We start from the raw sequence: 22,795 nt of genomic DNA, 5'->3' as shown, positions 1-22,795 counted from the left end.
AAGCAAACAGATTAAAAGCTATTGTGAATTAAGCAAACACAATATGATCGAACGCGATAATGCAAAAGCTACACTAATCACAAAATTGATTCAAGAACAGACAACAATCAAATTAAAGAATTCTATCATATAAAAACAATTAAATTAAGCAAGCAATTGTAATTATAGATTGGATTCAAAGGAACAAATAAATGGAAATTATAAAAGAACCTCAAAGCGGCATCTGATTACAGTGAATTGATCCTCAAGGTTTAGTTATCCATTACAATTGTCAAACTCTCCAAAATTCGTGAATAGAAAACGTGAATAGTACCGCGGCTAGACCTAGGTACCTAGAAAGAATCAGCAAAAACCGTTTATGACCCAACTTGGTCAAATTACAAAAGCCAGGCCCACTACTAACGACCCTGTGAGATATTGGATCGAACTCTAGTATTATCGAAGGGTAGCTTCTTGGTTCGACAGTTCGACAGAGTTAAGCATGAAGTCGAAGGATTGTTCACATGCTGGTGTCGAAGTGTGCATGCTGTAGTCAAAGATGGTTCTAGCATGCAGATGCCGAAGATGCTAGGGTTGTTAGCATGTTAAATTAGGTTTTAGTGTTTAAACCCTAATTTGTTAAGTTAGCTTGTTTATTAAGTTGGCTTGTGTAATGGGCCCTGCTGAAAAAGCCCATTAGTTAGTATGTTAGGTTTTATTATAAATAGCATACTAGTCTCTCATCATTGCTAAGCTGCAAATCCTAATTTAGGGTGAGAGAGGTTATTTGTTATTCTTGTAAACTTGTAATCTTGTTTTAAGAGAAAGTAAAAGAATAGCAGTTATAACTAATTCTTGTGTTCCTCTTCTTCCTTGTCCTTTATTCTTCCCTTGTATTATACTTTGTTCTTGGCATTGAATTCACAACAAATTAGTGCGGTGAGCGTGGAGAAGATGCCTTCAACAAAGTATGAGATTGAAAAATTCACCGGAGTGAATGATTTCGGTCTGTGGCGCTTGAAGATGAAAGCCCTACTGGTTCAGCAGGGTTGTTTGGAAGCGTTGAAGGGAGAGGCAGCCATGAATGCAGAATTGACGGCAGCGGAGAAGACGAATATGATCGAGAAATCACACAGCGCAATTTTGTTGAGCCTTGGGGATAAGGTTCTCCGGCAGGTATCAAAGGAGACGACGGCATTAGGGTTATGGGTGAAACTTGAAAGTTTGTATATGACCAAATCGCTGGTAAATCGACTCTACCTGAAGCAAGCTTTGTATTCATTCAAGATGATTGAAGACAAAGTATTAGCTGAGCAATTGGATATGTTCAACAAGCTGATTCTTGATCTTGAAAATATTGATGTGAAGATCGATGATGAAGATCAAGCGCTGTTACTATTGTGTTCTTTGCCTTGATCACATGCTCACTTCAAAGAAACTCTCTTGTATGGAAGGGATTCCCTGACGTTTGAAGAAGTTCAATCAGCCTTGTACTCTAAGGACTTGAATGAACGAAAGGAGCATAAACCTTCGACTGTTGGCGAAGGTTTGGCCGTTAAAGGAAAACTCTTACGAAAGGATGGTAAGTTCGACAAGAAGAAAGGCAAAAACCAGTCGAAGTCTTACAGTGGCGAAGCATCTGGCATTCGATGCTACCATTGTAAGAAGGAGGGTCACACAAGAAAGGTGTGCCCTGAACGCCTAAAATATCATGGAGGTAAGGATAATGGCAACTCTGCCATTGTTCAAGATGATTTCGAATCATCTGATGTTCTTGTGGTTTCAAGCAGTGACTCTAAGAAGGAGTGGATTATGGATTCAGGTTGCACTTGACACATGACTCCAAACAAAGACTTGTTTAAGGAATTATGTGATCGAGATGGTGGATCAGTATTGCTGGGAAACAACAAGGCTTGCAAGATTGCAGGTGTTGGATCTGTGAGATTCAAGCTCTATGATGAGTCAATAAGGTTGTTGACTGAAGTCAGGTATGTTCCTGATTTGAAGAGAAATCTGCTTTCTCTTGGTGAATTCGACAAGAAAGGATATGTTTTCCAAGGAGAGAAAAGTATCCTAAGATTCATGAAGGGTTCGAAGGAAGTCTTGAGAGGCGTGAAGAAACAAGGCTTGTATACCCTTGAGGCTGAAGTTGTAAGTGGTTCGACAAATGTTGCATCCACGAAACCTTTGTCGAAAATAGAAATCTGGCACATGATATTGGGCCATGTCAGTGAAAGGGGTCTGGTCGAATTAGGGAAACAAAATCTGCTTGGTGGAGAAAAAGTCGAAAAGCTGAAGTTTTGTGAACCCTGTGTACTTGGAAAATCTTGCAGAGTGAAGTTCAACAAAGGCAAACAAAGAACACATGGATCCCTTGATTACATCCATGCTGATCTTTGGGGGCCTGCAAGGTGTCCATCACACTCAGGAGCAAGGTATTTTCTATCCATAGTTGATGATTATTCCAGAAAGTTATGGGTATTCATCCAGAAGACTAAGGATGAAACTTTTGAGAATTTCAAAAGTTGGAAGACTCTAGTAGAAAATCATACTGGCAGAAAGGTCAAGAGGTTGAGAACCGATAATGGCCTTGGATTTTGCAATGAAGCGTTCGGTAGCTTTTGTGCTGAATCTGGTATTGCAAGGCACAAAACTACTGCAGGTACTCCACAGCAAAATGGTTTGGCTGAAAGGTTTAATCGAACTATTTTGGAGAGAGTCAGATGCATGTTGACTAGTGCAGGGTTAAAGAAGGTGTTCTGGACTAAGGCTGTTTCGACAGCAACATATCTGATAAATAGATGTCCTTCGACAGCGTTAGATATGAAGACACCTGAAGAAGTTTGGTCGGGACATCCACCAGATCTCGACAAACTGAGAGTATTTGGCTGCATAGCCTATGCTCACATTAGGCAAGACAAGGTCGAACCTAGAGCTCTGAAATGTATGTTCATGGGATACCCTGAAGGAGTCAAAGCTTATAGGCTATGGTGCCTAGAGTCAGGTCACAGGAGGTGTATCACCAGTCGAGATGTAGTTTTCAATGAAGCTGAAATGGCTTTCAAGAAAACTGATGATGATGGTCGAAGTGCAGAAGAGCTGGAACAGGTAGAGATTCCTGTTGAGGTGGAGCATGTTGATGCTGAATTGCATATCCCTGATGAAGTCGAAGAAGAAGCAGAAGATGCTGAGGAAGTTGAGGAAACTGATGATGACTACCTATTGTCAAGAGATAGGTCGAGAAGAGTCATCAAGGCACCTCAGAGACTTGGGTATGCGGATCTTATAGCATATGCCTTAATCTCTGCAAGTGAGGTTCTAGATGAAGAACCTAGAGACTACAAGGAAGTTATGAGGAGTCGAAATAAGACTGAATGGCTGAAGGCCATGGATGATGAGATGAAATCTCTTCATGATAATCATACTTGGGAACTGATCAAGAAACCTGCTGGGGCAAGGTTAGTCAGCTGTAAATGGATTTTCAAAGTTAAGGAAGGAATTGAAGGAGTGACGTCGAAAAGATACAAGGCAAGGTTAGTTGCAAGGGGTTTCACTCAGAAAGAAGGTGTCGACTTCAATGATGTGTTTTCTCCTGTTGTGAAGCATAGGTCCATTCGAATGTTGCTTGCCATGGTGGCATAGTTCGATCTTGAACTGGAACAGATGGATGTGAAGACTGCGTTCTTGTATGGTGATCTAGATGAAACGATCCTGATGAGGCAACCTGAAGGGTATGTCGAAAAGGGGAAGGAAGATTATGTGTGCAAGTTAAAGAGATCTTTGTATGGGCTGAAACAATCTCCTCGACAGTGGAATACGAGATTCGACAAGTTCATGGCACGCATAAGTTTCATTAGAAGTCAGTTCGACCACTGCGTTTACTTCAGATTTCGACCTGGTAATTCATTTGTTATTTTGTTGCTTTATGTGGATGATATTCTCATAGCAAGCAACAATGTTGAAGATGTGACGAGGGTGAAGGCTGAACTCAATAAGGAGTTTGATATGAAGGATCTGGGAGCTGCTTCTAGGATTCTTGGAATTGACATTCAAAGAGATAGAAAGAAGTCGAAGTTATGCTTATCTCAAGAGGCATATCTACGGAAGATTCTCGAAAAGTTTGGTATGTCGAATTCGAAGCCAGTTGTGACTCCAACAAACCCTCAATTCAAGCTGAGTATTGATCAGTGTCCCAATACTGATGTTGAAAGAGCCTATATGAATAGCACCCCATATGCTAATATAGTTGGTTCTTTGATGTATGCTATGGTCTGTACTAGACCCGACATAGCATATGCAGTAAGTCTTGTAAGCAGGTACATGGCGAACCCTGGAAAGGCTCACTGGCAAGCATTGAAGTGGATTTTAAGGTACATAAATGGGTCTCTGAATAGAGTCCTAATTTATGGTGGAGCCTTGGGTGAAGATAGTAAAGCAGTAATAGAAGGATATGTCGACTCTGATTATGCAGGTTGTACGGATTCCAGAAAATCTATTTCTCGATATGTTTTCATAATGTTTGGCACTGCAATTAGTTGGAAAGCAACACTTCAGAAGGTTGTTGCTCTATCAACCACTGAAGCGGAGTATATTGCCCTAACTGAAGCTGTGAAAGAAGCATTGTGGCTTGAAGGTTTTGCGAAGGAGCTGAAACTTCAAGGTCGAGGTATCACTGTTAAATGTGATAGTCAAAGTGCAATACACCTGTCGAAGAATTCAGCCTATCATGAGCAAACTAAGCACATTGATGTGAGGCTGCATTTCGTCAGAGGAGTAATCGAGCATGGAGAAGTCTGTAGATGTTTTTGATTGGCTGTATTTTTTGGTAAAACAAATAGTGTCTTTATCATGTCAAGACCGGTGTCATGACATGCATTGTTTTGAAGCTTTTCTTGTGCAGGTTTTTACTGATGTCAAGACCGATGTCATGACATCCGAAGCTGCTGTGTTTTACTATGTTCGCGTTGGTTATTTGATCTGTTAAGTCTTTGCGCGCCTCTTTTGGAAACTTTGGATATTGTTTTGTTTCAGAACAACGTTATGCGATGGATCTTTGCCTTATGGAAATGGTTTTAATTAGGTTTAAAATTATTATTGGATCCAAGGCCCAGCTGCTGCAAGGTTATATATATCAAATGAAGAAGCTGCTGGATGTATGTTTTTTAGGGTTTGCCGTCCAGAAGTTTGTTGTGTTGTTCGTCTGTGTAGTAGTTTTCTTGTAAGCCAAACAATCATCATGATGATTGTCTTGGTCTAGGAGTTTTTGTTTTGAGTTGTAAAAAGTACTCAAAGCTTTTAAGCAAGAGTACTATTGTTCTTGATCAAAGCTTTTAAGCAAGATCAAGGTGTGTTTTGAAGAGTGTCTTCTTTTGCTTTGCGTCTGTTAGTTTTTCATCACTGCTGTGATTGAGGGGGAGTGAGTAGGAGCTCTGGTCTAGCTGTTTAGATTGAAGTTGCATTGGGTAGATATTAAGTGGAAGGCGTAATATTGAGTTGTATTACCTTGAATTAATATTACTTATAGTGGACTTCCTCCCTGGCTTGGTAGCCCCCAGATGTAGGTGTGTTTGCACCGAACTGGGTTAACAATTTTCCTGTGTGGTTTACTGTTTACTCTTTGTTCATTTGTTTGAAAACATTCAGATAATGATGTCGTGACATCCTGTAAGACATCGCGTGTCTGAGTCCAGAATTACAATTGGCATCAGAGCAGGCACCCTGCCTGTTTTCACTGGGTGAGATCTAGGGAAGGTTTTTTCTGGTTCGATGGACAAAGAAGGTGGTGGATTTATAATGAGACCACCCATTTTGGATGGCTCTAATTATGATTATTGGAAACCTCTCATGGTGGCTTTTCTGAAATCTGTGAATAGCAAAGCATGGAGAGCTGTGAACAAAGGATGGGAACATCCTGTTATTACTGATAAAGATGGCAACAAAACTCTTAAACCAGAGGAAGAGTGGGACAAAGATGAAGAGGCATTGGCGCTTGGCAACTCTAAAGCTCTAAATGCTTTATTCAATGGAATTGACAAAAATATATTCAGACTGGTGCACCAGTGTGAACTAGCCAAAGATGTCTGGGATATCCTAAAGACTACTCATGAGGGCACCTCCAAAGTGAAGATGTCAAGACTTCAACTGCTAACTACAAAATTTGAAAATCTAAGGATGAGGGATGATGAAAGTATTAAGGATTTTCATATGAATTTACTCGATATTGCTAATACCTCAGGAGCTTTGGGAGAAAAAATGTCTGATGAAAAGTTGGTGAGGAAAATTCTTAGATCCCTACCTAAGAGATTTGATATGAAAGTTACAGCTATAGAAGAGGCACAGGACATCAGCAGTATGAAGGTAGAGGAGTTAATTGGATCTCTTCAAACCTTTGAGATGGGAATCAATGAAAATTCTGAAAAGAAGAACAAAAGCATAGCCTTTGTGTCCAACTCTCGAGAGGAAGTTGAGGAAAGTGGAGAAGAGAATCTATCTGAATCTATAGCTATGCTTGGCAAACAATTCAACAAAATTATAAGAAGAATGGATCAGAAGCCAAGACCTAATGTCAAGAACATCTCATCTGACATCAGTAGATCTTATGACTCTGGCAGAGGAGTTAAACCAGAAGAAAAGTACAACCACAACAAAGGGATTCAATGTCATGGATGTGAAGGGTATGGACATATTAGAGCTGAATGCCCTACTTATCTCAAGAAACAAAAGAAAGGATTGTCAGTCTCCTGGTCTGATGAAGATTCTGAGAGTGATTTTGAAGAAGAATCAGCCAAACATGTCACAGCCCTTACTGGAATTTGCAATTCTAATGAAGATTCTAGGAAAGACGAGCTAACCTTTGAAGAACTGGCAGGTTCCTACAGAAAGCTGTGTATCAAATGTGCAGAAGTGTGTCAACAAGGTGAAAAGCAGAAGAAATACATAGCGCAGCTGGAGGCTGATAACAAAGAGCTTAATGAAACTATATCTGAACTGAATGGTGAAACTATCCTGTTACAATCCAAACTTGATCAGATGTCAAAATCAGTAAAAATGTTGAACAGTGGCACGGATATGTTGGAGGAGATCTTGCAGGTTGGAAAAAGTTCAAGAGATATGTCTGGTATAGGTTTTGTTGGTGCAAAGAAATATGTCCAAGATAGTAGCAGAACTAAACCTGAAGCTGAGATGTTGAAGCCGATGTCAAAACATGTGACTCAACATCACGAGAAAGGTGAAATGAAGAGAAAGTTTCAAAGATGGAGATGTCATTACTGTGGAAGATTTGGGCACATTAAGCCTTTTTGCTTCAGACTACATGGATATCCAGATCAAGCTCCTTCTTACAAACCTAAGCAGATCATGCCCATCCAGAAGCAACAATGGAAACCTAAAAATATGGCCTTAATAGCCCATACATCTCTTAGAGTTTCAGCCAAAGAAGACTGGTATTTTGATAGTGGATGTTCCAGACACATGACTGGACTCAAGAATCTGCTTGTTGATATCAAGAGTCATTCCACTAGCTATGTAACCTTTGGTGATGGAGCTAAAGGAGAAATCAAAGGAGTTGGGAAATTAGACTGTTCAGGAGTGCCAAATTTAGAAGGTGTTTTGTTGGTCAAGGGCCTGACAGCTAACCTCATAAGCATCAGTCAACTATGTGACCAAGGATACCAAGTCAACTTCACCAAAGCTGAGTGTGTGGTTACAAATAAAGAAAAGGAAGTAGTAATGAGGGGTGTCAGATCCAAAGATAACTGCTACTTGTGGGTGTCTCATGAATCCAGCTACTCTACTGTTTGTTCTAAAGAAGAAGAAGCAAAGCTGTGGCACCAAAAACTTGGTCACCTTCATCTAAGAGGTATGAAAAGAATTATTTCTCTGGAAGCTGTAAGAGGAATTCCTAAGCTACAAATTGATGAAGGAAAAATATGTGGTGAATGTCAGGTAGGTAAACAAACCAGGATGTCACATCCAAAGGTAACACACCTGACTACATCCAGAGTTCTTGAACTTCTACATATGGACTTGATGGGACCAATGCAAATAGAAAGTCTTGGAGGAAAGAAATATGCTTATGTGGTTGTGGATGACTACTCCAGGTACACTTGGGTAAACTTTATTAGAGAAAAGTCAGATGTGTTTGATGTTTTCAAGGACCTATGTCAAAGAATTCAAAGAGAAAAAGAAAATGGTGTTGTAAGAATTAGAAGTGATCATGGAAAGGAATTTGAGAATCAAAAGTTTGCTGAATTCTGCTCCTCTGAAGGAATACATCATGAATTCTCTTCCCCTATTACTCCACAGCAAAATGGGGTTGTTGAAAGAAAGAATAGAACTATTCAAGAATCAGCAAGAGTTGTGATCCATGCTAAGAATCTTCCTATCTACTTCTGGGCTGAAGCCATGAATACTGCTTGTTATGTCCATAATAGAGTCACCTTAAGAAAAGGAACCTCTACCACCCTATATGAGATCTGGAAGGGAAGAAAACCCACTGTCAAATACTTCCATGTGTTTGGTAGTAAGTGTTACATTCTTGCTGATAGAGATCACAGGAGGAAGATGGATCCCAAGAGTGATGAAGGAATCTTTCTGGGCTACTCTACAAACAGCAGAGCCTATAGAGTATTCAACTCAAGAACCAAAACAATAATGGAATCCATAAATGTTGTGGTTGATGATGTTCACAATCAAGCAGATGTCACAGAAGATGTCGGAACATTCTGGGATCTTACAGCAGAAGGATCTACAAGAGAAGATGATTGCAGTCCCACTATCACAGAAGCTGAGACTGAACCCCCTAACAAGAGTCCCTCTATAAGACTTCAAAAAGATCATCCTAAAGAACTTATTATAGGAGATCTCAACAGTGGAGTTATTACAAGGTCAAGAGAAGTTGTCTCAAACTCTTGTTTTGTATCAAAGATTGAACCCAAAAATGTCAAGGAAGCATTAACAGATGAGTTCTGGATTAATGCCATGCAGGAAGAACTAGGCCAGTTTGAAAGAAATGAAGTATGGGAGCTGGTACCAAGACCTAAAGGTACTAATGTCATTGGAACTAAATGGGTTTACAAGAACAAGTCAGATGAACTGGGAACTGTTATCAGAAACAAAGCAAGGCTAGTTGCTCAAGGATACACCCAAGTTGAAGGAATTGACTTTGATGAAACCTTTGCCCCTGTTGCCAGACTTGAGTCAATTAGGCTATTGTTAGGAATTGCTTGTATTCTGAAATTCAAACTATACCAGATGGATGTGAAGAGTGCTTTCTTGAATGGATATTTGAATGAGGAAGTCTATGTAGAACAACCTAAAGGTTTTGCAGATCCAAACCACCCGGATCATGTATACAAATTAAGAAAAGCTCTTTACGGTCTGAAACAAGCCCCTAGAGCTTGGTATGAGAGACTAACTGAGTTTCTTACTAGCAATGGATACAGGAAAGGAGGGATAGATAAAAATCTTTTTGTTAAAGATGAAGGAGGGAAGATTCTGATAGCTCAAATCTATGTGGATGATATTGTATTTGGTGGGATGTCAGACAAGATGACTAGACATTTTGTTGATCAGATGCAATCTGAATTTGAAATGAGTCTAGTTGGAGAATTAACCTATTTTCTTGGGCTGCAAGTCAAACAGATGGAAGACTCAATCTTTCTCTCTCAGAGCAAGTATGCTAGAAACATTGTCAAAAAGTTTGGGATGGAAAATGCTTCTCACAAAAGGACACCAGCACCTACCCATTTGAAGCTGACCAAAGATGAAAAGGGAACCAGTGTTGATCAGAGTTTATACAGAAGCATGATAGGAAGTCTGCTGTATCTTACAGCCAGTAGACCTGATATTGCCTTTGCTGTTGGGGTATGTGCCAGGTATCAAGCAGAACCCAAAACCAGCCATATCAATCAAGTCAAGAGGATCCTGAAATATGTGAATGGTACTTGTGAATATGGAATGCTCTACTCTCATGGGTGTGAACCCATTCTCACTGGATATTGTGATGCAGACTGGGCAGGAAGTGCTGATGACAGAAAGAGTACTTCAGGAGGATGTTTCTTCTTGGGTAATAATCTTATTTCATGGTTCAGCAAGAAACAAAATTGTGTGTCTCTATCCACTGCAGAGGCAGAATACATTGCAGCAGGAAGTAGTTGCTCTCAGCTTGTTTGGATGAAACAGATGTTATCAGAATACAATGTCACACAAGATGTCATGACATTATATTGTGACAATTTAAGTGCCATTAACATTTCAAAGAATCCTATTCAGCATAGCAGGACCAAGCACATTGATATTAGACATCATTATATTAGAGATCTTGTTGAAAATAAAACAATTGTCTTGGAACATGTTGCTACAAATCTTCAACTAGCTGATATTTTCACAAAAGCCTTGGATGCAAATCAATTTGAAAATCTAAGAAGCAAACTAGGCATTTGTCTTTGTGAAGGATTATAGCAATTAATTGGGTGTGGGATCAGCACTATTTCCTTCTTGACTGTCAAGGATACTCTGCTGATGGTGGTAATGATCATACTGTTGGTAGTGTTGGCTGAGGAGGGTGAGGATGCTGATGCTCGGACTAGTAGCTCCAATGATGTGGAGATGAGTATGGAGAATGATTCTGTTGTTTGGCTTCTTTTGTGGCTAGAAAGGGGGAGAAGTGATAGATGATGATATAGTTGATGATTTGGTTGTTGGTGTGGTTGCTGTTATTCTGTTTGGTTCCTTGGATGTACTATGAGCAAGATGTTGTTGGCTAACAGAATTTATTCTGTTTTTGGATCCTTGTTTCTATTGGCTGTTGCGTGTACTCTATTCTCTGATGGTATCATCTATTATTGTTTTAGCCAAAAATTCGCCAAAGGGGGAGTTTGTAGATGTTTTTGATTGGCTGTATTTTTTGGTAAAACAAATAGTGTCTTTATCATGTCAAGACCGGTGTCATGACATGCATTGTTTTGAAGCTTTTCTTGTGCAGGTTTTTACTGATGTCAAGACCGATGTCATGACATCCGAAGCTGCTGTGTTTTACTATGTTCGCGTTGGTTATTTGATCTGTTAAGTCTTTGCGCGCCTCTTTTGGAAACTTTGGATATTGTTTTGTTTCAGAACAACGTTATGCGATGGATCTTTGCCTTATGGAAATGGTTTTAATTAGGTTTAAAATTATTATTGGATCCAAGGCCCAGCTGCTGCAAGGTTATATATATCAAATGAAGAAGCTGCTGGATGTATGTTTTTTAGGGTTTGCCGTCCAGAAGTTTGTTGTGTTGTTCGTCTGTGTAGTAGTTTTCTTGTAAGCCAAACAATCATCATGATGATTGTCTTGGTCTAGGAGTTTTTGTTTTGAGTTGTAAAAAGTACTCAAAGCTTTTAAGCAAGAGTACTATTGTTCTTGATCAAAGCTTTTAAGCAAGATCAAGGTGTGTTTTGAAGAGTGTCTTCTTTTGCTTTGCGTCTGTTAGTTTTTCATCACTGCTGTGATTGAGGGGGAGTGAGTAGGAGCTCTGGTCTAGCTGGTTAGATTGAAGTTGCATTGGGTAGATATTAAGTGGAAGGCGTAATATTGAGTTGTATTACCTTGAATTAATATTACTTATAGTGGACTTTCTCCCTGGCTTGGTAGCCCCCAGATGTAGGTGTGTTTGCACCGAACTGGGTTAACAATTTTCCTGTGTGGTTTACTGTTTACTCTTTGTTCATTTGTTTGAAAACATTCAGATAATGATGTCGTGACATCCTGTAAGACATCGCGTGTCTGAGTCCAGAATTACAAAGTCCAAGTGCTGAAAGTTTCGACTGAAGACAATGCTGCTGATATGATCACCAAGACCTAGGTACCGTGGCTAGACCTAGGTACCTAGAAAGAATCAGCAAAAACCGTTTATGACCCAACTTGGTCAAATTACAAAAGCCAGGCCCACTACTAACGACCCTGTGAGATATTGGATCGAACTCTAGTATTGTCGAAGGGTAGCTTCTTGGTTCGATAGTTCGACAGAGTTAAGCATGAAGTCGAAGGATTGTTCACATGCTGGTGTCGAAGTGTGCATGCTGTAGTCGAAGATGGTTTTAGCATGCAGATGCCGAAGATGCTAGGGTTGTTAGCATGTTAAATTAGGTTTTAGTGTTTAAAACCTAATTTGTTAAGTTAGCTTGTTTATTAAGTTGGCTTGTGTAATGGGCCCTGCTGAAAAAGCCCATTAGTTAGTATGTTAGGTTTTATTATAAATAGCATACTAGTCTCTCATCATTGCTAAGCTGCAAATCCTAATTTAGGGTGAGAGAGGTTATTTGTTATTCTTGTAATCTTGTTTTAAGAGAAAGTAAAAGAATAGCAGTTATAACCAATTCTTGTGTTCCTCTTCTTCCTTGTCCTTTATTCTTCCCTTGTATTATACTTTGTTCTTGGCATTGAATTCACAACAGACCCAAAACTGAAAATAAACTAGTGTTGCAGCTTCCAACGCAAATCTGGAAAATATAGGTTCTGAATCTGACTTCGACTCCAACACGAAAGTCGTAGCTCTCTTTCTTAGATTTCCGGAGATTATTAGAACGCCTCAATCGAATTCCTGAAACTTCAGTTATGATCGTTTTCGTGAAAGCTGTCAAAGCTGAAAGTAAAATACGAAAATTAAATAACGATAAAAATAAACTGAAAATTAAAAACATTGTAAAATGCAAAAATAAACAAACCAAATGATAGAAATGCCTAAGTAAAACTATAAGGGAACGTGCATCAAAATGCACTGATCAAATTCCCCCACACTTAAACTTTTGCACTCCGAGCAAAATAAAATCAAAAGAAACATAATAGCATCATCAGTTACTCATTCTAGGCTACAAACTCCTCTTTGGCTAAGATTACATTAATAGGTACTAATCTTGCACACTAAGGATATCGTAGGAACACTAATCTTGTCTCATAAATATACAAACCAATTCGAATCATGTTATTATGTCAAATCCTAACTTACTCATCTTTCTTTTTGCTCTTTTTTCATTCAAGCGCAATCACATTAAGCCCGTTATCTCCACACACTCATAGCAAGGCGACCGGTTAGTGACTCTGATCCTTTTTGCATGGGGTTCTGGTACTTACGTGGCATAACCCTTTGCTTACTCGATTGTAGTTGCGAGGCATCGGACCGTAATCCGCCCTACCAAGTTCAGCGCCAGAAACCGCTGAACCAACTAACAACGAGTCTTATTATCAAATATTTTTTAAGGTTCTACATCCATTGGGTTGAGTGACCGGGTGAAGGTCACCAAACTTAGAAGGCGCATTCCCTTTTCTTTTCTTTTTTTTCCAGATAAAACTTTGATCACTCACTTATTTTCATCGGTTTCCTTGCGTAGAGTGCATGTGAGATGGTGCCGACTGCTCAAATAAACTACTCAAGAGTTATTAAAAGATGAGAATTCTAGGTTATGTCAATAAAAATTCAAATTAACTTCCATATGCATGATACTTACAGTGTTAAGACGGTATCGATCTTATGAACTTTTCCCAATTTTCCATAACTAACCTCAGATTAGCCTATAACTTTCACAAAGATGTTTTTTTTTAAGAACTAAAAATAAAACAAAAAATTGAAAGAAAACAAAACAAATAAATGATTCTCTCCCCCACACTTAAGACATACATTGTCCTCAATGAAAGAACATAAATATAAAATAAGAGTGAGAGAAAGGAAAGAACACACCCGAGTAGTCAAGGAGGATATGTGATCACATAAGCAGCCTTCCCCAAAGAGATATATTCTACATTTTCTTCTTCCAAAGTGGGGATCTCATGGAGTAACTTTGGGTAATGTCCACTAGACTTGAAATTTTTATTAGTGCCTTCGCCTTTTATTCCAGGATCAAAGAAGAATCTTCGATGAATAAAAGTGTTGAATGGGCATGTGATCTTATTTTCCACAACATCAAAGCTCAAAAGATTGAAGGGCTGTCTCACTACTTTTGTTTCATCTTCCACTTCAATTGAGACCCTATGTAAAATAATGAACGAGATAATATCGGGAATGTCGGTCAATGTCAATCCAATCGCCTTCTTATGCTTCTTTAAAACCTGCAAAAGCTTATTTTCTTGATCAAAATCAAGGTCAGAAGAAATTATAACCGGGAGTTTTTCATTACTCTCTAAATAAGCGTATTTCAAATTTTCAGGAATTGGTTTCGGCTATTGGGAATGTGGTTGTTCGATGAATGATTTGTTTCGGGCAGCCGGGGTGTCGAGAGCTTCATCTACATGAACAACTTCATTTGCAACCTCATCTGCAGTAAGAATACCATTTTGCAAGGCAACCTCAATTTCAGCACAAACGGAACAAATTTTAGTGTCAGTACAAACATCACAAGAGTAAACATCATCAAAACCAGACAATGATGGAAAATCATCTGCAAACAAATCAGTACAAGTATCATCAACAGTTTCAGAAAGCAACTCTATTTGAAAAATAGATTGCTCTTCCAAGGGTTGTTGGTTTGATCCTTGAGCTTGCTGCATGGCATTCATCAAAGTGGCAAGTTGTCCAATTTGTGTTTGCAAATTCTGAAGAGTAGAATCTATTTGTTGTTGATACTGGAGATTATTTGCAGCCATTTGTTTGACAATATCCTCTAGTGAAGGTTCGGAAGGTGCAGAGCACACAACCTGAAATTCCTTCAGATGCTTATGCGGATCCTCACCTGCAAAACCATTAAACCTAGGCAACAAATGTATTAAACCAGATTTCCATTCAAAAGGTACATCAACATCAAGATACTCAATGCATAAGTTCACACCAGGGGCAGCCAACTGCCTTAAAGTTCTTTGTTCAGCCATGTTATCAACAAACACATAAATATCAACTATGACCCAAACAAGCAGAAGCAAATAGAAAGAAGACAAACGGTTCAATTAAATTCAGAAAAATATAAAAACACAGAATTTCATCTAATTAGACAAAATAAAAAATATGGAATTTTTTTTGGATTTTTTCTAAACTGCAAAAACAGTAAAAAAATTAATTAAAAATAGAAAAATGACGAATTTGGCGATTTGGGGTCGAATTCCTTTACTCTTTTAGAGTAAAGGAGTATTGATCGCACGATTTTTTTGCTCCCAGTGGGCAAAAAGGTTTTACAATCGAACACAATTTTTCCAAAAATTACATTTTTCGACTCTAAACGCGGATTGGCCAAAATCGTGAGGAAACTACGGCCTAAACGCGAGAACACTAAACCTATGACTCTAATATAAGTTAATAACGACAAGAATCTCCGGAAACGGCGCCAATTTGATCTGCTGTCGCGCACGGATAAAAAACGAGTATTTTGTAAAACGTAGTTTAGCGGTAACGACAACTCGGATATCGTCTCACAAGGATTCTTAGTTATTACTAACCGACTGGAATTCAAATTAAGGGGGGGAGTTGTTTCGTGTTCAATTATAAAAAAGCAGAAAATATATTATTATGAAAAAGTGATTATCTAATTAAGCTGAAACGAATCAATCCACTGTATCAACTTCCGACTTATCATTGATCCCTATAAAATTCCAATTCCCTAAACGGGTCTGATCCTATTCGACTACAAAAACTACTGACAAGCACAATAGCAATTATACGAAGTTTGTCCCTGAATTCCGGATAAAGAAAACAGATTAAAAGCTATTGTGAATTAAGCAAACACAATATGATCGAACGCGATAATGCAAAAGCTACACTAATCATGAAATTGATTCAAGAACAAACAACAATCAAATTAAAGAATTCTATCATATAAAAACAATTAAATTAAGCAAGCAATTGTAATTATAGATTGGATTCAAAGGAACAGATTAATGGAAAATTATAAAAGAACCTCAAAGCAGCATCTGATTATAGTAAATTGATCCTTGAGGTTTAGTTCTCCATTACAATTGTCAAACTCTCCAAAATTCGTGAATAGAAAACGTGAATAGTACCGCGGCTAGACCTAGGTACCTAGAAAGAATCAGCAACAACCGTTTATGACCCAACTTGGTCAAATTACAAAAGCCAGGCCCACTACTAACGACCCAAAACTGAAAATAAACTAGTGTTGCAGCTTCCAACGCAAATATGGAAAATATAGGTTCCGAATCTGACTTCGACTCCAACACGAAAGTCGTAGCTCTCTTTCTTAGATTTCCGGAGATTATTAGAATGCCTCAATCGGATTCCTGAAACTTTAGTTATGATCGTTTCCGTGAAAGCTGTCAAAGCTGAAAGTAAAATACGAAAGTTAAATAACGATAAAAATAAACTAAAAATTAAAAACATACTTCAACTTGTTCAACACCAACATACCTACGTCAACATGTTCAACACCACCAACATCATTACCTACTTCATCTTGTTCAACACCACTAACATTACCTACTTCATCTTGTATAACACCAACACATTACCTACTTCAACTTGTTCAACACCACAAACATCATCTTCTTGAACATCACCTACATCAGTTTCTTGTGCATTGTCTTTACCTTTATGCTCAACATATATGTACACTGAAAATTTCATTTCTATGGCATATTGATATACCTTATCAGCATCACTATCACCAACCGTTCTACTATAGCTATCAGCATCATTGTTATACCACCATAACCAATATTCTGAATGCTCAAGCTCAATTATCTCTTTCATAATACTCGTTGCTTCAAATAAGCTCCACCTATCCAAAACTATATCTACTGCATGCTCGTGTCCCCCATGTGTAATATACTATACAGTCCCGATAAAATTTACCCCCGTAATGAAAAATCAAACTGAACTCCATCACTTGCAAGTTTCAAGAAGACACAATGACCAGAGGTAACTCATTGATAAAAGGAAGAAAATAGATACCACATATGAGATTCAGTTCCACATATGTGATTGTGTTCCACAGAGGTGATTGCGTTACTTGGTCATGAAATCGAGCATTTTTCCATCTTCGTTCGTTCGTCTCCTCCCTCCCACAGCTAGAGCATCTTTTTTCTTCCAATATACAAAACCCTAACTTATAGGGACTAAAAGCAAAAACTAATTTCTGAACACTTAGGCATTTTTGGTGGGAAATAAATAAATAGCGACGTATGTATGTTGTTAAATAAAAAACAAATATAAATCATTTTCACGTGTGCGCTGTTAGTCAAGTCAGCTTTTTTTAACAAAATTTTAACCGTAGAGAATAATTAACGCCAACAAGAAAGTGAGATATAAAGGGACTTGGACAACAAAAAAAAAAAGTAATCACAGGAACCAAAATCAAAAACTCGTTAACTTACATGGATCAAAAAACTATTTAAACCTTTATATTTTATGGGTATGGACATAGTGAGCTCTAAGGTACTTGTATCCATGTCCATACTCGTTTATTTTTTTTTTATAATCGTCCGTGTTTATTTTGCTGGTTCTTACCCTATTCGAGTAATTTTTGGAAGTAGCAGTTGAAGATGGGTCCAATTGCCATCAATTGGTTGTAATTGAGTAGAGTATCTCTTATAAGACATTCAATGAATTTGCTTATAAAAAATATATACATATCTTCATAAAAGCATCAGAATGATAGAAAATAGTGTCTTTAAAACAAAATCCACACAAGTTTGACCTTCATCAATGCAAATCCTACAAACCAAAATACTTGGATGCAAAGAAAAATAATATGAAGAAGTTCACATTTGAAATCAGCTTGGTTCTTAATTCTTATTAATCACATTTGAAATAATACTATGATACTGTAAGTAGCTGTAAAAATCAATTGATGTGTCCTTTTCATCCTACAACACTAAGGACCACCTTATGATCCATTGAAGATACGAGTAGTAGCAAAAATGGGCACGCTAACAAAAATATCACCATATATACAACACGTTTTATCTTCTTAGAGACATTTTGTCTACATTTCAAACTCTGAGAACGAAATTGGCCATTCATTTTACTGTTTAGAGACATGCATTTATGGTTTGGTCGTTTCATCTTCTTGTAGGGATATAGTTCTAGAATATGGAGCACATGTAGAGAAACTTCGAACAAAACTCTTTGAATTACTATCGGAAGCTCTTGGATTGAATCCAAACCATTTAAAAGATATGGATTGTTCTAAGTGGATTATGTTACTTGGTCATTACTATCCTGCCTGTCCTGAACCTGAACTAACTATGGGAACCACCAAACTCTCTGATGGTAGTTTCCTCACTGTGCTTCTCCAAGATCATATTGGTGGCCTTCAAATTCTTTATCAGGATAGCTGGATTGATGTACCTCCAATACCTGAGGCTCTTGTTGTCAATATTGGTGATCTTCTGCAGGCAAGTTCTCTATTAGTACTTCACAATTCAATTATATTATTGTATATGATTATAATTTTTATCCTACTGCAGCTTGTAACAAATGATAGGTTCTTAATATTTTGTTTGTATTACATCCCTGTTTGTTAATGATTTTGTTTGTATCAAGTTATGAAACATTATTCAAACTTTTTGGTAGAAGTGGGAGATCTCAAATTCAGAATCTGATCATGACTCTTATTTTAATAATTCCTTGGAAAACTTGGCACATAGGAAATGACATCAGATTTTAAAATGGTAAAATTGACATTGATAGAGACATTCTTCATGTTAAGCAATTGGCCTATATGACATTTACTTCTTCCAAGGGACACATGTACTCATCAATTCACAATTTTAAAATCATTAAACATTATGATATCAAATCTCGACATGTTCTTGCACCTATAATTATACAAGTTAATTAATGATTTCATAGTCATAATTGAATTAAGTGCAACAAAGATGATGCTTCAAGAGGAAATCCTTAAATATCAACTTATGGTGACATATTTAGGGATAACCTAGGGACATTCTCGATGAGTTTTCTCTACTAGAATTGTAGTTAACACCTCTTTTTAAGCTAAATTATTATGCTTGCTATTGAATATGATAACATGAAGAAATGGAGAAATTTTTGACTTGAAATAGACTCAATGCTGACCATTCATGCATTTTATAATATAAATATTATCCCTTGACATCTTTTAGTTAAATGGAAGAACACTTTATACACTATATATTTCTTTAGATTCAAGAGGGAAATGCATGTGTAGATATATTAGTCAATGTAATTTTTTATTGAGGACGAATGTGGAATTCACTTTCTATTTGTGTTTTTTAAAGTTTTTTGAAGGATAAGGTTAACATGTTCAACTATCCCTTTTGTAAGATGTTTGATGTGTTAAATTTTATGCCCCTATCCTTTTTGTTTCTTCCTTTTTCTTATTCAATGATTTGGATTTATTTAAAAAAAGAATATAAATATTTTAGTAATTATGAATAATAAGGAAAATTTAAATCACACGTATTATTTTAGGAATATATCGGTGAGAATAATCTCTTTCACGAATGTCCCCACAAAGAATTTGTAGTCTTTCCTATTAGTTTATTTGGGACAGCATATTAACATATATAATTATTAAATTTGTGCAGTACTTTTAATTATTATAAACGAATCATTATATCAATAATATTATAAAAAATACATTTATTCGTCTCCATTTGATGTTACTTTCCTTAACATTTTTCATGACATTATTAATTTTTGAATGGTAAACTTGAATAGCCTTTGTATTTTAAAATTATACATATAAAGAGGCACATGTCCTATACAATTCAAGAATTTACAGATTCATCCATGGCACATCATTTGTAGGTAATTATTCTAAGTCTCAAATTCCAGTTTGTGGTTGCAATAAAATAATGAAGATGTTCATCTCAAATTCAACTGAAAATCCTAAAAGATGATTATGGAAATGTTCAAATTCGGGATTAGGTTGCAAGCTATTCATATGGGATGATGAACTTGAACGCAACACATCAACTGAGCCAAAAGTTCAATTGGATGCAATTGCTTAGAGGTAATTTAGGAATTAGGTTACACCATTAAAGGTCTTGAAGCTACGAAAAAAGAGAAGATGAAATTCAAGTTGGAAAACAAAAGAAGAATCCCAAACTGTTTAAGCTTTTGTTGACTCTTTCATGGTGTCTGTTCTTTGCTTACTAGAAATGGTAGTGAGTTTCATGTTCATGGTGTCTGCAATTTTCTTTTGTTTTAGTTCCTAGAAGAAGGATAATTATTGAATTTCGTCCCTGTAAGGCTTAATTATAGAATGAATCTGAACCTTTGAATTTTTTTACTTTCGTCCCTATATGTTTGTAGATTTTTGTTTTTAATTCCTCTTTCTTAATAATTTGTTTGTATTACATCCCTGTTTGTTAATGATTTGTTTGTATTTCATCCCTGTATTTTATGCATTTAGTTAATATTGTAGAACATAAAAGAATATAAATTTGTCTCAAAATACAACAAAGACACACCATACATAAACCGTAATGATGTTTCATGTCTCAGAATTACATAAGGACAAAAGACATATAAATTTGTATCAAAATACAACAAAGACACACCATACATAAACCATAATGATGTTTCATGTCTCAGAATTACATAAAGTCAAAATACATATAATTTGTTATAACAAGATTTGGTTCTGCATTCAATCTTAAAGTTTAGATGATAACAATACATATATTTGTTATGTAATAATTTTGTACACTAATAGTTTCTTAAGTGTGCAGATTTACTATTTTGGTTGATTAAGGATTGTTATCCAGAAAATCATCAGAATCAGTGTAACACACATTAGAAGAACTATTCATCTCAATTCTGAAGTGACATCAGCAGTTCTGAAGAATGTTGAATGACTCATCAGATAAAGGATTTACAAATGTTTCTTCAGCTAAGCTACTCTTTCATATCAGAAATCAAGATTTCAAGGCTCAAATAAGTTTTTGCTTCTAGTTCAGAAATCAAGAATGCGTCGTTCAAATAATTTGCTGCTTTCAACAATGAAGACATCTTTTTTACTCTAAAGAATATTTTCTCTTGAGACGTCTATGTTACTTGATCTCTTCCATGATTTCTCTAATTCAGAAAAGAAGTACATCTAAAAGAAGAATGATCAAATAACTTGAACTAAAAGCTATATGGTACAATAATACATCAACTTTTTCCACTACTGCAATATGTATTGTATAACCCGTTTTTGGTGTGCTCTTTGTCCCCCACGGCCTTTTAGAGTCGTTTCATTAAGCTGCAAGGATAGTTTCAACTTGTCCTTCATAACAATCACTTTTTATGGGACTATATATATGAGACACTCTCATTTGAAGAAGCTACCGATTTACAAAGCTATTGAAGTTATATTTTCATACTTAGCAAACAAACTTCAAAGAGAAAAAGAGAAAGAAATATCTTAGAGATATTTTACTTAACACTCCATTGGGAGAATTATAATTTCTAAGAATCTCTAGAACACGCGAGATGTTTCTCGTTAGATTGTGTTATCATTTGTTCTTAAAGTTTTTGTTTCAATCTGCTTATTAAGAAGCATTATCTTGTAAACAAATTCATTTGTAAATCTGTTGAGATTTGTATTCCTCAAGTGACTATGTTGTTAGTCTGTATACTTGAGAGGGCTAAGGTATCTTTCTAAACTCTTAGAGCTTGTTTGTAATCTTTTAAGATCAGTGGATTAAGTCATTTTCTAAGACGAAATCACATTGGAGGGTAGACAAGATTAACCTTTTCTACGGTGAACTTGTATAAACCAAACATGTAAATCTATTTTCATCTGTTATCTATCTTATTGATTGAGGTGAATAGTGTTTCTAAGAAGAAACTTTATTAGAAACCCCAATTCAAACCCCATTTCTTGTGTTTTTCTCTACCTTCATATTTTTTTCTCAAAATACAACAAAGACACACCATACATAAACCATAATAATGTTATTTGTCTCAGAATTACATAAATCCAAAAGGCACAGACTTTTGTCTCAAAATACATCAAAGACACATCATACATAGACCAACAAAGCCAAAAGGCATCAAAATAAGCTATAACAAGATGCTTAATTTCTACACATCCATAGGTTGCGATGGATTACTTCCTTCTCCTTTGAGGTTTTTTCATTTAAGGACTCTTGTCCAATCACTTCTCCTCAACTCCAATTTTCTTGCAAATTTTGGTTTGTTTGTCTTCTTCTTCTTCTTCTCCTCCTCCTCTAAAATATATAATATTAGAGGTGCAACACATCAACAGAATAATTCCAAATCATTATGAAATGGTATAATAAACTCAATTAAACTCTAGGAGTAGTAGAAAAAAGTGCAACAGGTACATAATCAGTTGTTGGAATAACCACAATCAAAATATAGTTAGGTGCAGAAAGTGGTATACCCGAGTTAGTTTGTGAATATGCAGCAAGTGTACTCTGAGCTGATGTAACATGTGCACTATGAACTTATGTACTTGCTAGAGTTTGTACAGATGTAGCAGGTCTAGTTTCAACAAGATTTGGTTGAGGTTGAGTTTCCTCAAATGCTACTGTAATATTTGCAGCAAGCATTTTGAACTCAGGGTCAACATCAATTTGAGTTTCATTAGGTTGAGGTTGTTCCTGCGTTGCAGTTTGAGCTTTAGTAGGTTAAGTTTATTCTTGTGTTGCAGTTTGAGCTTCAGTAGGTTGAGTTTGTTCTTGGATTGTATTACCAGATGGTTGTCCTTGTCCTGTTGCAGTTCTCTTTGATTTTCTTTGGACAAAAAATCAGAACATTAATAACATATCAATGTCATTAATAACATATGCAAAGTATGGACAACTTTAATACCTTTCTTTTTTGAGCTTCAGGATCAACTAATTGACTTGTACATCTTCTTTGATCATGGACATATACACCACATCTCGTGCAATAATAAC

At 36.7% G+C, this 22,795-nt stretch overlaps 1 protein-coding gene across 1 annotated transcript; it reads left to right on the top strand.

Annotated features, from left to right (window-relative positions):
* The first annotated feature begins 16,755 nt into the window (after positions 1-16,755).
* On the top strand, positions 16,756-18,421 carry LOC131625096 (1-aminocyclopropane-1-carboxylate oxidase homolog 1-like). Its single transcript, XM_058895992.1, has 3 exons — positions 16,756-16,814; positions 17,971-18,292; positions 18,365-18,421. The coding sequence occupies exons 1-3, from the start codon at positions 16,756-16,758 to the stop codon at positions 18,419-18,421; spliced, it is 438 nt and encodes a 145-aa protein (XP_058751975.1).
* Positions 18,422-22,795: the final 4,374 nt, after the last annotated feature.

The sequence above is a fragment of the Vicia villosa genome, unplaced genomic scaffold, assembly GCF_029867415.1.
Source record: "Vicia villosa cultivar HV-30 ecotype Madison, WI unplaced genomic scaffold, Vvil1.0 ctg.000189F_1_1, whole genome shotgun sequence".
NCBI classification, from domain to species: Eukaryota; Viridiplantae; Streptophyta; class Magnoliopsida; order Fabales; family Fabaceae; genus Vicia; species Vicia villosa.
This window is presented reverse-complemented; position numbering and strand designations above follow the sequence as displayed.